Source organism: Sinocyclocheilus rhinocerous, unplaced genomic scaffold (genome assembly GCF_001515625.1).
Source record: "Sinocyclocheilus rhinocerous isolate Xijiao unplaced genomic scaffold, SAMN03320098_v1.1 scaffold49, whole genome shotgun sequence".
Classification (NCBI taxonomy): Eukaryota; Metazoa; Chordata; class Actinopteri; order Cypriniformes; family Cyprinidae; genus Sinocyclocheilus; species Sinocyclocheilus rhinocerous.
This window is the reverse complement of record NW_015637125.1, coordinates 39,100-54,877: the sequence shown is the minus strand read 5'-3', so window position 1 is coordinate 54,877 and position 15,778 is coordinate 39,100. Positions and strand designations below refer to the sequence as shown.

Sequence of the window (15,778 nt, the reverse complement as noted above, 5' to 3'; positions counted from 1 at the left end):
AATAGGGGTGCTAAAGAGCAAGTATCTCTTCGTTTCAAAGGTAGATAAATTTGCGTATCGTCTGCATAACAATGAAAAGTAATACCAAATTTCCTAAAAATATGTCCTAAGGGGAGCATATACAGGGAGAACAAAATAGGCCCCAAAATGGAGCCCTGGGGGACCCCACACGTGAAAGAATCAGTCGAGGAGACAAAGTCGGAAAAATAGGATCTAAACCATCCCAACGCAGTACCCTTAATACCAACACATTGTTCTAAGCGTGTAATCAAGATCTTATGGTCTACAGTATCAAATGCAGCCGAAAGGTCTAGTAGAATTAAAATCGCACAGTCCCCTGAGTCAGTAGCAAGTAACAAGTCATTAAAAACCTTCAACAGTGCCGTTTCTGTACTATGTAAAGCTTTAAAACCAGACTGAAACATTTCGTGATTAGAGTCGTGCTTTCTTTCCTGCAAGAGAGGTTGGAGCGAAGGCTGTCCAGGAAGGGCTGGGGTACGACGTGCAATGGGCAGGCAGCCTTGGGGTCATGGACAGGGCCTCGTTACTTTTGGTATGAAACAAAGGTTACTTTGTTTTCTAGGTTAAAGCAGGTTACTTTTGGTATGAAACAAAGTCTCCGCTTTAAATTTTTGTCATTTTTTAAAGAAATTCAAACAATAAATACCATTTTACCTCTTTAATGTGTCATGACAGATTGCTGTAGCTGCTCAGTTCAAGTGGCATGTGAACCGACCATCTCTTCATCTTTACTAGTTATTGCATGAAATAAACATGAATGAACATGAGAAGGTATCTTGTTTCAACCGAGGAAAGGTGCCAATGGAATTTTTCAAATTGAAGTCCACCAATGTTAATCTACTCTCCAGTCTGGTTTGTTTGTCGGACAAAAATGGCAGATTCAGCATTATGATTGGTCAGATCGCCTGTCAATCAAGTTCCCTGCGAAGGATCAATTGGCCCACATAGCCCATGACGTCACAGGAGGGTGCCCGGAAGTATAAGAGGGTGCCTGCAGAACATGACACCAATTTAGTTGTCTAAAGGAGACGTGAAACAAGCAGGCCAAAGGCATAGCAAAGAGATGCAGCATCTCGTTCCCTCTCGAGGAACCATAGTTACATACGCATGGTTACAAAGCATTTTTAAAAAAGTATAAAAAAAGTTATAGAAGTTTAAGTTTGCAGTAAAGATAAAATAATATACTTTTTTTTATGTATAATATTTATTTTATAAAATATGTTGCACTCTAAAATTGCTATAAAAATCAAAGCCATATGTCTAACCAAGTTCCATGTTCCAAATTGAAGTTGATGTACAAATTGTGGTTCCTGTGAGATTTTGTTTGGGCATTATACCAAAAATAAACACTGGGTTACACCCAAACCTTACTGAATTATTTTGATGCAGTTTTCTGTCACAAATCAATCAATTTCTGTCACAATATCTCTTCTATTACAAAACTGTCACCAAATATGGAACCTTGACTGTCAGACCTTTCCAATGATATGTGTTTTGTCAAGATAAAAAAAAAAAAAAAGATTTGATTTTCGAAAACACAAGCCACAAAATCAGTCTATATGTGACCCTGGACCACAAAACCAGTCATAATGGTCATTTTTTTAAATTAACCATTGATGTATGGATTGTTAGGATAGGACAATATTTGACCGAGATATATAGACAACTATTTGAAAATCTGGAATCTGAGGGAGCAAAAAAAATCAAAATATTGATAAAACTTGCCTTTAAAGTTGTCCAAATGAAGTCCATAGCAATGCATATTACTAATCAAAAATTAAGTTTTGATATATTTACGGTAGGAAATATGTTCATGGAACATGATCTTTACTTAATACCCTAATGATTTATGGCATAAAAGAAAAATCAAAAATAAAAGAAAAATGGCATAAAAGAAAAACCACCCGTGTGACTTAAGACTGGTTTTGTGGTCCAAGGTCACATATATATGTTTTTATATCTTGATTTATACCCATAAAAGGGCAACATATTCCCTGAGATACAAACATTTAGAGACATTACAAAAAATGTTAGCATTCAGTTCATACAATTTCAATGTAAACCTAATAAGCTAATGCTGAACAAAAGCTTTTTAAACAGGTAAGTTCCCTCTAACGTGTATATATGTGAACTAGATCAACTTTTATCGGAGGGTGAGTAGATTTCCCACTACAGGTGGCAGGTTTAAATGATGCCTGTGGGCTAAACAAAGAATGTATGAACAAAGTCAATATATTTAAATATTCACAACAAGCACCCTTTCAACAGGAAGCCAAGAAAAGAGACCTACACTTTCCTCTCCCCACAGCCTCTCAAATGTTTGTATCCCCCAGGATACGTCACCAGTTAAAGGGTTAACATGCGGGGTTCGGAGGGACCGCCCACTTAAAAATACCCTGAGACCTGGGTAGGCAGCCCACTCCTAAACCCATCTGGCTTAACACAGGAAGGGGCATTCCCCAAAATCAAGCTAGGAAAACAGCTGTCCTCAAACAACTATGTTCCAAAGCAATGGGCCATCCACTTGAAAAACCCAAACAAAGGGGGGAAAACCCATACTTACCATGCGGGATTCAGGGGGACGACTTGCTTGGAAGATACCCTGAAAGCAAGGTATCATCTCCTGTGCTTGACTCACGAAAGGGGGAGGATCAGGAGAGTGCTGGCTAACTAGCCCTGACTATGATCCTTAGAACATGACGGGCCAGGCCCCTCAGAGGTAAAGAGGACCTAAAAGGGCTAAGAAAAAAACTCCCAAAAGCCGCTGACCATGCCTATGCGTTCCTGAGCTCATGGACCACTGCCTTGACGGATATGTCAAAGGAGCCTGGAAGGCCAATCTAACTACAGATGCAACATCATTAACATCATGGCCACCACGCTCTCAAGCATTGGCAGCAGAAAACTGAGTGAGGCGTGGCACAACAGCTGTTTCAGGGGACACCCCCAAACCAGATCTAGGTCACTAAAACACCCTGGGAGAGAAAGCTTGCAAGCATCTCTCCACAGAGCATCTAAATATATCCACACTCAACGAGACTCTCCACACACGCAGCCAAGCTGAATATAGCTCCGCCCGCAATCTCGCAAGCTCAGGGCTAAAAACCACTCACTTCTCACACTTTCATCGTCATAACACAAACACTATCCGCAGCATCAGGCAACCTGTTTAGATAGGGTATGTGGATCCCGCATATCAAAGCAGTCACCGCAAGCTGAGATAAACAATGACACGGCAATGGGGGGACCAAGCCGTGAGACACTAACGCTTTTTCCTGTATTCCTCGGGAATAGGAACATGAGCAAGCGGTGCCTTAACATTGTGACTCATAACAATGGACGCACAGTACTGGACTCACTGGACGCACATGCTCCTCGTGTAATGCAAAAGTCAGAATATGCCCTTAAGTGTTAGAATCCAAACACGGAGAGACACATTCCCTAAAGCGCTGCTCGACTCACCAGAATAATGCTTCATACAAGCTGAACAAACAGACGGCTCCCGAAGACAACAAAAGTTGGTGACGTGTTCTGCAGGTGCCCTCTTATACTTCCGGGTGCCCACCTGTGACGTCACAGGCTACGTGGACCAATTGGATTGGAGTTGTTTCACACGTGCTTCAGACACTGGTCCTGCTGGCAGCAGTCCCCATAGTGTCCGCTAGAGGATGCTGCTTTAAGTACTACAGTGCATCTCATCCTCATGGACTGCACCAGATTTGTTGGTTCTTGAACTGTGATGTTACCGCACTCACCAAGGCACTTGCAAGTTCTAAAACACGTCTCCCTGTTGCACTGTCTTAGGCATCTTACATTATGGACATTGCAGTTCATTGCTCTGGCTACATCTGTAGTCCTCATACCTCCTGGCAGCAGGACTATGGCATGCTCACAAAGGTGAGCAGAACCCTGGGCATCTTTCTTCTGGTGTTTTTCACAGCCAGTAGAAAGGTTTATTTATTGTCCTAAGTTATTACAATTGTAACTTTAATTGCGTACTGTTTTAAATACTGTTCCACAGGTGCATGTGCAAAAATTGTTTATGATTCACTGAACAAATATATTTATGTTCAATGAACTTTGTTTAAACCATTTCCAAAAAGGGTCTGTAAAACTCATTTGGATTTTACAAAATTATCTTTATATACTCTAAAATACAGTATCCTAAAAAAGGGATGGTTCTTCAGTTCTCATATCTGCTAGATAGGATGCCTTTTATGACTCAAAGTGAAAGTTTTGACTCTCACTTAATTCACTTTGAAACAGATAAATAATTACTCATATTATACATAATAACACAATTCATAGACCAACCCTTCTGTGAAAGAACAAGCATATTCACAGGAAATTGTGTATATTATCACTTTTCTGTATTTTGTATTTCGTATTGTATACTGTTTATGCATGCTTCATGATTGAACCCTAGTTAATGTAACCTCTTACATATAATACTTGATATCAAAATAATCCTCATTTAAGTTCCTATTCACTGGTGTATATCACCCCTTATAATGTGCATTGTAAGCTTATTATATTAATCAGACTATAAAGAGCCATTAAACTGCTAGCCCACTCTGATCATGCAAACGAGTCAGCTTACAAAAAAAAAAAAAACATATCTTCCCACTTGAAGTTACACCTTTTGCATTGGCCAAACCAAACTTAGGAGGTGTGACCTGTGCAGAAGCTAAAAGGCCTTTACATCTATGACCCTAACTCTCTTCAGTCTCTCTTCTGGTTGCTGTTCTTGTGGAAAAGACTGGAGATATCTGGTCTGACAATGATGCCGCTGGACCTCAAAGTTACAACAAGGCATGTTTGCAACTTTTTAGAGAACTCTACCAACCACAAATGAGTCAAACTAACATTTCATAAGTCAGTCATTCTTCAACTCGGAAGAAACTGTTGTAACTTCACCACCACTGAACTATCGAACCGTCCAATGCATAGTTGATATAAAAAACTGGATGACTAGTAATTTCCTACTGCTAAATTCTGAAAAAACAACAAAACAGAGATTTTAATTATTGGACCAAAAACCTCTGCATGTAATAAACTAAAACACTGTCTAACACTTGATGGCTGCTCTGTTAATTCTTCGTCATCAGTTAGAAATCTAGGTGTGCTTTTTGATAGCAATCTTTCCTTTGAAAACCATGTTTCTAGCATTTGTAAAACTACATTTTTCCATCTTAAAAAATATCTAAATTACGACCTATGCTCTCAATTTCATTTATTTATTTATTTATCAAATGCGTTCATGACCTCAAGTTTAGATTATTCTAATGCTTTATTGGGTAATTGCTCTGCGCGATTAATAAACAAACTCCAGCTGGTCCAAAATGCAGAAGTTAGAGTTATTACTAGAACCAGGAAGTACGACCATATTAGCCCGGTTCTGTCAACTCTGCACCGGCTCCCTATTGAACAACAATGCCATAAATGCCATGTGACTAATCACTTTAGCGCTGCAGGAAAATTATGCTATTAAATTATTGGCTCATGGCGTATCCATTAGACATTTTTAAAAGACCTCTAAAAATCTCTTTTGTCAAAATACAGATAATTTTTACTGGCCATTAATGACGAAAGAACTTTGCCGCAAGTGACGTTATAGCTTCTACTATAACTACAGTCTAACTAATCTCTTTCCAACAATGTACTCCCCTATCCATTCACATGACTTCCCCTCTGATTTTGCACCTGGTACTTTTGCCTATATCTATGAGCTACTCAAAAAATCTAATCCATCTTTCTGTCATCTTGATCCTGCTCCTACTGCTCTACTCAAAAACTCTGCACCTGTTATTTCGCGACCTATTTCACTTCTCATTTCTCAACTTCTCAGCACTGGTGCTGTTCCTCTTGAATTAAAAACTGCAGCTGTCACACCAGTCTTAAAGAAACCCCGCCTTGATCCTACTGATATGGCCAATTAGAGACCAATTTCACATCTTCCGCTTCTTTCAAAGCTACTTGAAAAAGTTGTTGCTGCTCAACGTCAGTCATATTTGTCATCTCATAACCTCTATGAATGTTTCCAGTCCGGTTTTCGCACTCTTCACAGCACTGAGACAGCACTTCTTAAGGTTGTCAATGATCTCCTTATGGCCACTTACTCAGGCTCTATTAGCATTTTAATTCTGTTAGATCTTTCCTCTGCTTTTGACACTATCTCTCATAGTATTCTCATCTCACGACTCTCTGTTTTTGGTATTTATGGAACTGCCCTATCTTGGTTCACTTCTTACCTGTCTGGCCATCAGCATTACATTGCTGTCCACCAGGCTAAGTCCTCTACTGCTCCTGTCTCTCACGGTGTTCCTCAGGGTTCTGTTCTTGGGCCTTTACTCTTCATCATCTATATGCTCCCTTTAGGTAACATTATCCGTCATCACGGTTTCAACTTCCACTGCTATGCAGAAGACACCCAACTCTATATCAGTTCTCAACACAACTCTCCCTTTCCCACCAACTCCATATCAGCTTGTATTAATGATATAAATGCTTGGATGACCAGTAACTTTCTCAAACTCAACACTGATAAAACAGATCTACTACTTGTCGGTTCACCAAAAAATGTTGCTCCTTTCTGTGCTGACAATGTTAATATTGCTGGGATCTTGGTTCGACCTTCCACCACCGTTAAAAACCTGGGCATAATCTTTGACTCCTCTCTCTCCTTCCTACCTCACATTTCATCACTCACTAAATCTGCCTTCTTTCACCTCAGTAATATCGCTCGCTTACGTCCCTTCTTAAATATCAATGATGCTGAGACACGCCTTCATGCCTTCATTACTTCTCGACTCGACTACTGTAATTATCTTTTCTATGGTCTACCAAACACAACATTAAATAAGCTCCAATATATCCAGAACTCTGCAGCTAGCGTTCTCACTTTTTCAAAGAAATCTTCTCACATTACTCCCATCCTACAGACTTCATTGGCTACCCGTTCATTTTCGTACATTACTCCCATCCTACACAGACTTCATTGGCTACCCGTTCGTTTTCGTATTCAATACAAGATTCTCCTCATCACCTTCAAAGCACTTCATGGTCTTGCCCCCCCATATATTTCTGATCTCATTCATACTTACTCCCCAGTTCGCACACTATGCTCTTCAGATACTGGTCTACTGTTAATTCCACGCCACAGGTTGGCATTGTTTGGTGGACGAGCGTTTTGTATCTCTGCCCCCACACTCTGGAATTCTATTCCCAAACACATTTGTGATCTTTTTTCATTACAGAATTTCAAAACCCACCTTAAAACATATATTTTCCTTTCTTGTTTCTCTGATCTCTGACTGCATGATCTGATTCATGCCATGGATTTTATGTTTATCTGTATTTTGTTTGTTTTTTTGTCTGCTGTCATGTTAATCAGTTTTGATATTGTAAAGCGACCTTGCGTTAGCAGAAAGGCGCTATATAAAATAAACTTTATTATTAGTAGTATATTATTATTATTATTATTAACTTGACCACGCTAAACAAACTGGACACTTTGATAATGAGCCTCTTTAATATGTGCAAAAAGGATGAGATTATGATCGAGTGATGAGCAAAATGTATATCCCAATACAATAGTCTTACATTTTTTAGAATAGTAAAAAAACAAAAAACATTGAAAGGTCCTTTGTCCCAAATATATCACAAAGCATATATCAAAGCATATCACAACTTATCTGACCATTCTTTTTTATTATTAGTCATGTAAAATGCATTAAAACAAATGTAGCAAAAATAAAAAAAATACAGATTTTTCTAAAATACTATTTTTGCCAAATATATAAATAAAATAAAAAAAATAACAATAATAATAATAATTGTTGTTTAAACTGTAAAAGGTATGTTAATTGAACTTGTTTAGTTTGGCGTTAATTCTGAAGCAAACTGCTCAGTTTCTCCACATACCTTTTATTGCTGAACAAGCATTATTTAGGAAAGTCAGCATTAGCAGCAGTCAATACGGGGAACAGGGCTTAGCATTGGGTCAGTTTCAAACCATCGATAACAGCTTTCACATTTTCTCTTCCATGGGGAATTGTGGGACAAATTCGTAAAATGTATACTGGTTGTCAAATTTTAAACCTTTAATTTTTTTTTCAACCGATATATTACCCACCCATAAATAAGTCATTTTTTGTGTTTTAATGTGTGCGTTAGACTTACCATCGCTGTAGCCATGGGCAAGCAGGCCATCAGGCGAGGGGGTTTGATGGGAACGCGAGCCGATGGAGTCCAGGCTGTCGAAAGAGTCGTCTCGCACGTGCCTCGGCGGGGAGAGAGAGTCACTGCGCTCGGACTCCCAGCAGTCTATGTAACCACTGTCCCTGATGCTTCGCTTTGGGCTATCCCACTCCTCTGCTTCCTAAGAAACACACAAACACAAAATAAAAATTTTACAAGTTTGCAGCTTAAGATTCCTCCAAGTGGTGTTTCAATATTGAATAACATTAAATAAAGTGAATGATTCATTCTCATTTATTTTCACACAATGACTTTCACAGAAATCTCTCTTGTGACTGCATTTGGCTTTTAGATTCAAACTTTTGACTTTTAGTTTCATCAACTGACAAAATGGAGTAAAAAATAATACATTAACAGATCTGCTTTTTTCAATTGTGGAGAAAAAAGCTTGTGGTGTTTAAATTATTTCTGGAGACAGAAGTACAGTTGAGTGCATCTCAACTTGTGGGTCGCAGGCCTGTGCTGATAAGCTTGAGGAAAAGCAAAACACACTGCGGTGCTAAATGAAAATAATATTAGATTTTTTTTATTTATTTTATGTTAAAAGTACATAACTTGTATATATCCATTCTATTTTAAAAACGTATATTGCTGGAACTATGTAGTTCATGATAATATTACAGTAATAAAATTCAGTGATTGAATTGGGTTGACGCAATATACTAAATAAATTATTGATACTGTGTTACAACTACAGATACAATGATATTGTAAATAATACAAAACAAGTAACCAGTAACTAGTTGACACTCCACAACACTGTTGGTGGTGGTATTGCACGTATTGCAACATTGACTGCCACCCGTTATAAAACAGAAAAAAAGGAGAGGATGAGGATGCAGAGTGTAGCTACTACTCCCCCCAAAAATTAAGCAGTCTTTATACACTTTTGTATAGTTAAACACTGTGTCCACAATGGACACAAGTGGCATAATGTGACAAAGAGACACCATTGTAATCAGTGATACTGTCTACATGGAATGTGATGCAATGTGACACAGTCTGTAAACTGATGCTCCCAAACTTTTGCTTTTTTATGTGTTCAGTGTAGACCAGGGATGCCCAATAGGTCGATCGAGATCCAGTCGATAGATCTACTGGTAGATTGCACATCATTTAAATATGCTTTAGGTAAATAGAGAGTAAATAGTAAATAGAGAGTAAAATAGAGAGATTCAGTGATTATAATGGAACTTTGTGAGATTGTGGTGAACTGAAGTGAGTGACAGCTTTTTAGTGATTACAAAGGGAGTGCTCTTTGCGCTTTCTAGGCTATATAAAATCCATATATAATCCATCATTTATACCTCATTGATGGCATTGTTTGGCTCAACTTATTTATGTGAATCAGCCTTTTCCCACATGAAGATTATTAAATCAAAACAATAATTGAATTGGGCAGGCTTTTTCAGTCTGCCATTACTGATGACAACCCAGATTTTGTAAAACTGATTCAATTCAGTGCAAGTCATCAGAATAAGGCAAAGACCACGGTTAATATGTAATACGATATAAATTCTAGGTTCGAAAGTAAAACCAGAATCAGGGTATCTTCCGATCATTCGTTTTTTAATTTAATATTGAAATTTGAAAAATGAAAAAACGGCACATTTTTTCGTTTTTAATTTGTTCAAAATCAAGAATTTGGCTTCATTTTTCGTTTTTACGTTCAGGGATAGAAAACGAATAAGCAACTTGAATATAGCTTGTTTGCAATCACGTGATTCTGATGACGTGCGAAATGCAGCTGGAGGGCAGGAAGTCATTTGTCTCTATCGGTCTTTGTCAGGTGACGTCACACTCACGAGAATCGAAGTGCATTTTGGGTATCTCCGCCATTTGTAGGGTATCAAAGCCGAGGTGTTCTGTAGTTGGAGAATTGTCTTTTTTATTTGATTTAAAATGGTACGTTCTTGTTGTGTTAAAGTCTGCAATAGTGAATTACATGATAGAAAAGGTCAAAAACTCACCACGAAGAAAGATATTTTAGGTCTCACACTTGAAAAAAAGACTAAACAACAAGAGGCGTCGCCGCGTCAGATGGCCTGGGTTGCAGCGGTGATATGCAAAATCATCATATTTGCCAACATATCTCCGGTTATGTTCGTTTACCCTAGACATTTTCATAAATGTAAGTAAGAGATTTTTTTAGATGTGCTTACTTTCTGTTTTCTGAAGTAGCCAACATTATATTCACATGTTATTTAGGGTCAATGCTATTAAACAGACAACCAGGGAGCAGGTGAGCAGAAACGGGTCATGTAACGTTACCATGAAATGTCTTGCAATCGTTTTATGCATAGGTGTAAAGAGTTATTTTATTTTATTTCACTAACGTTACTGAAATTAAATATTGTTTTTGGGGGTTTGTACTTAACTTAAGTGTAATTTAAACTGAATACTTCACTAAAATACATTTCTAATGTTTCTCATTTTTACTTACAATTTTAAAAAGTACTGACTACATTTTTGTACATTTTCATTTCATATAGTTAGGCTAGGTGTGACTAAACAGTAAGTGGGAGCAGTTAAGAAAAAAACACATTGCAGCCAGCTGAGACGATGACCCACCAGGCTGGAGGAGATGGTCGGCTTCACACCACACCACTCAGTGTCACTAACTGAATGTAACTTACTTGTGTGTGCGCAGAAGAAAACTGACTGCTGTGGCGTAAACTCAGGATGTCTGATAGTTTTTCAGTGATCTTAAAGTAAAGCATTATACAGGTATGCCAAACTTGGGAACCTTTATTACATGGGTTCTCAACTCTGGCCCTTGAGGTCCACTTTACTGCAGAGTTGAGATCCGACCCTAATAAAATACACCTGCACAGGCTAACCAAGATCTTCACGATTACTAGAAAGTTACAGGCAGGTGAGTTTGATTGAGGTTGGAGCTAAATTCTACAGGAAGTGGACTCTGAGGGCTAGAGTTGAGAATCCCTGCCATGAAGGTTTTTATTGCCTTATGCTGCTTTTCATGTCAGAAATAAGAAAAATTCTCACTTCATTTTAAATACTTATGTTAACCTTATGCACCTCAGATTGGATCTGCCTGCACAAACACTGTTTTAGACAACTGTGACCGGCACAAAATTATGCCTCACTAGTTTGTGGAGTCCTTTGGACACAGAATAGCAATGATAGACTGTTTTGAGATTTCCACAGAGAAACCATTCAGTGTGAAAGTGTGTGTCAAAATGTCTTCTACCTACAAGCACTATTTAGTATTTGACAAATCGTCTAGCACTTCTAAGAATCCATGCAGAATTCTTACAATTTTAAAAAGTACTGACTACATTTTTGTACATTTTCATTTCATATAGTTAGGCTAGGTGTGACTAAACAGTAAGTGGGAGCAGTTGCAGCCAGCTGAGACGATGAGCCACCAGGCTGGAGGAGATGGTCGCACACCACTCACACCACTCAGTGTCACTAACTGAATGTAACTTACTTGTGTGCGCGCAGAAGAAAACTGACTGCTGTGGCGTAAACTCAGGATGTCTGATAGTTTTTCAGTGATCTTAAAGTAAAGCATTATACAGGTATGCCAAACTTGGGAACCTTTATTACATGGGTTCTCAACTCTGGCCCTTGAGGTCCACTTTACTGCAGAGTTGAGATCCGACCCTAATAAGCACAGGCTGCACAGGCTAACCAAGATCTTCACGATTACTAGAAAGTTACAGGCAGGTGAGTTTGATTGCTAAATTCTATCACCTCGGATTGGATCTGCCTGCACAAACACTGTTTTAGACAACTGTGACCGGCACAAAATTAGTTTGTGGAGTCCTTTGGACACAGAATAGCAATGATAGACTGTTTTGAGATTTCCACAGAGAAACCATTCAGTGTGAAAGTGTGTGTCAAAATGTCTTCTACCTACAAGCACTATTTAGTATTTGACAGATCGTCTAGCACTTCTAAGAATCCATGCAGAAAGGGTCATCAGAAATGTTTGGCAGAAGCGTCAAATCATATTATTATTATTAGTAATTTATTCAGCTTTCTTTGTAGTACTTGCACTGTCTCAACTTAAGAAAACAGTGTCTTGATGATTCATCATGCTCGTCACATCTTCTATTATGCATTTTGAAACTGATTTTTAACACAGTGTTGCATTAATAATAAAGTATGTATAATGCCATTTTCATAAATGTGTTTTTGATTGTCTCCTTGTTATTAGTACTTATCAGTACTTGTTATCAGCCAAATGAAGTACGGAACATTGTGAACAAACAGGGTAAGGTTTAATGGTAGAGACTCACATGATGTAATTACTTACAATTGTGCAAATTATGTGTGCAAATCAATGGTAGACAAAAACAGAACATATAAGTGTACAAGTAAATAAAATAAGTTTTTATACTGTAAACAAGATAATTATATATCATATATTAAGATATTAATAAAGAAATATATAAATAGATACAGGGTGACACAGTCAGAATTCACTCAATGCTAAACGCCACACGTAGCTAACAGGACCAACTGTACATGCAGCAAAGTTTCAGGAGTGCCATATATTCCTCATCCCTCATACAAATACGGAATTCACTTTCGAAATAGTTTGTTTGCAATCAGGGTTAGTTGCTTAGCTTTTATATCCACTGCAGGCAAGTATTTCAATTTAGTTAAAAAAATCGCTCCTCTTTATAACATAGGGATCACGTCCAACATGCGTTGTGTTTTTCTGTTTATACCTTTCTCTTGTAATAGTGTCTAAACCAGTACAGTACGGACTTTCCTCCATCTCAATCCTTTTTCATTCACTCCTGAAACTTTGCTGCATGTACAGGGTTTGTGGCTGTTGGTTCTGTTCTCTTTTATTCAAATTCTGAATTGATTATAGCCTAGAAAGCGAGCAAATAGCGCTTCCATATAATCACTAAAAAGCTGTCACTCTCTTCAGTTTATCACAATGTCACAATGTTCCGTTATAATGAAATTCTGACTGTGTCACGCTGAATGTGTGAGAGTTGGCAGCCCTGGATTATATATTTCTTTATTATCTTAATATATTATTATTTCTTATATTAACCATTTGCACACATGAGCATTATCCGACTCGACTCCTCCCGAACGCAGACGCAAGTTTACAAGCCACTTTTTCCTGCATTTTTCAGTCAATGTCTTGCCTTGTGAACAACACATTTTCATACACGATAAAAGCTCCTTGTGTTTTCTCGATTTGAGCATCCATAAACAACACAAAACACAGGCATTTTGAGTTTCTGCTAGTGATTCCTATAGAGACAAATCACTTCCTGCCCTCCAGCTGCATTTCGCTCCACAGCAATGACGTAATGTGCAAACAACCTATTCGATCTCTACATGTGGGTGGGAATGAAACGCCCCTCTCTGCTGATTGGTCAACCAAACATTTAATAGTCCTAAAAAAAATAATAAGAGTCCTCTGCTTCTATGGATTCTTAACGTGTTTATTTCTACTACATTTGATCTCTTTCTCTTCATCAAACAGCCAGATTAACGAATGGCTTGACACAAACCGTATCGAGGCAGACAGAGCTTTCTTTTGTGTAGGCATAAATTCTGCAACCTACCCGTGAAATATTAGTTTATCTCATACATATTAATTTACTTCGCAGCTGCACTCACAACTACCTACTAGCCTACATCTTTGGTACACCGCCTGAAGTATTATAGCTAACCACCTATTAAAATCTTTGTGGCAAAGCTGCGCGATGCACTGCAGCGTGGGAAGAGTGTATTGTAGACAAGCGCAGACCACTATTAATTTATGTGAACAGACTATTATTCTAATTTATTTGATGTAAGAATTTAACATTAAAGATGACATATAAAAGGTAAAAGGTAAAAAAAAAATAATAATAATAATAAATAAAGAAAAAACTGAAAATCAGTTGCCCCTTATGGGAAAGTTAATTTCTAACACTGATGACACTGGCTTATTGTTCGAAGTGTTATTTGAGGGTTTGGATATGTTCTTATAACTCAAACGAGTTCACCTTCAAATCATGACGTCAAATTCACATTTCACTAAATTCAATCACTGAAACAAGCACTCTGACGAACAAATAGTCCCATGCCAGTGGGATAACAACATATGATTTCCTAAATTTCTAGAAAGTGCTCTATGAATAAAAAAATAAATAAATAAATAGATGTGCTGTGAAGGTAAATTACACAGTCATTTCTTTTCATTTCTGTCATATTATTTAAGTTCATCCTTTGTCTAAAATACAGCATATTGTCTAACACAAAAGTCATGACTGTATGTTCACATAAATTGATAGTGGTCTGTGCTTCACTACAATACATTCTCCCCGCGCTGCAGTGTGTTGCGCAGCTTTGCCACACAGATTTTGATAGTTAGCTATTAGGAGATTATTGAGGCAAAAGTCATAGTTAATGGTTTGTTAATAGCGAGAACTGAACCTTAAAATAAAGTGTGACGAATTATTTTAACGTTAATAAAAATACATACTTTGTGACTGACAACTTTTGTTATAGAATACACTTGTTTGAGCACAGTTTGGCCGTTGGTTTACTTCAAATTATTTTCAAGATCTGTTAATTTATCCATTGTTCCTTTCATTATGGCTTAGGCCTGCACGATTAATCGTTTGTAAACCGAAATCACGATTTGAAAGGGTGCGATTTTCAAATCGCAAGAGATGCGATTATTTCGATTAAGGACTATCAGAGATTTAACAAGCATCTACGTAGTTTTTGACAGTTTGCTTCATGCGCATTTTACTTTGATGCAGAGTTTAACCAATAGGGGGCATTCACTGCACGTGCTGACTGAACCAGCAAATAACGCCATTTGGAAAAGATAAGTGCGAGCGGGAGCAGCAGTTGAACTTCCCAACAAAGTGTGTCTGCAGACGATTTGGTACCTAAATGAAAAAGCACCGCATATGTTTGGAATTATTTCGGATTTCGACGTTCTGATGTACTTCAAAGGCAAGTACTTTGTAAAACCTGCCGAACGTCTGTGTCGACCTCGCGAGGCAACACAACCAACCTGTATCAGCACCTGCTTTTCAGATTCTAAACATCCACGTGAGACGCGCGCGCATGTAAACGCCCACATCGCCTCCGCGTAAACAAACGTGAAGAATTCATCCCCGCTACTTGTTGTTTCTGGAAGAAGACGCGCTGAGAGAAATAACCCAGAATTGACCCCACAACGCAATGCGCGACGCAGCTAGATCCAGTGGAGAATATCACTGTGATGAGTAGCCTAAGATTACTTGCATCTGTTGTTATTGTTATTGTGACATAACTTGTACACATTTTACTAGTTAGACTTTTCTAATTCCTGACTACATGTTTGAAATCAAGTGAAACATTTTGAAATATGTGATATTTCATTGTCTAATAAGAGGTCACCATGTGTTGGTGCGCACCGACAACACAGCGGTGGACTCTTACATTAACCACCAGGGAGTTCTGCGCTCACGCCGTTTGTACAAACTAGCGTACCAGATCCTTGTGTGGTCCCAGGGCA

The 15,778-nt window shown here is 38.2% G+C and overlaps 1 protein-coding gene across 1 annotated transcript in view; it reads right to left on the bottom strand.

Moving 5' to 3' along the window:
• LOC107748499 (LIM and calponin homology domains-containing protein 1-like) overlaps positions 1-15,778 on the bottom strand; it is an 85,647-nt gene that overhangs the window by 40,585 nt on the left and 29,284 nt on the right. Inside the window, exon 6 of the mRNA XM_016563290.1 lies at positions 8,203-8,401. Within this exon, the coding sequence (XP_016418776.1) occupies positions 8,203-8,401 (199 nt within the window). The remainder of the gene's footprint in view (positions 1-8,202; positions 8,402-15,778) is intronic.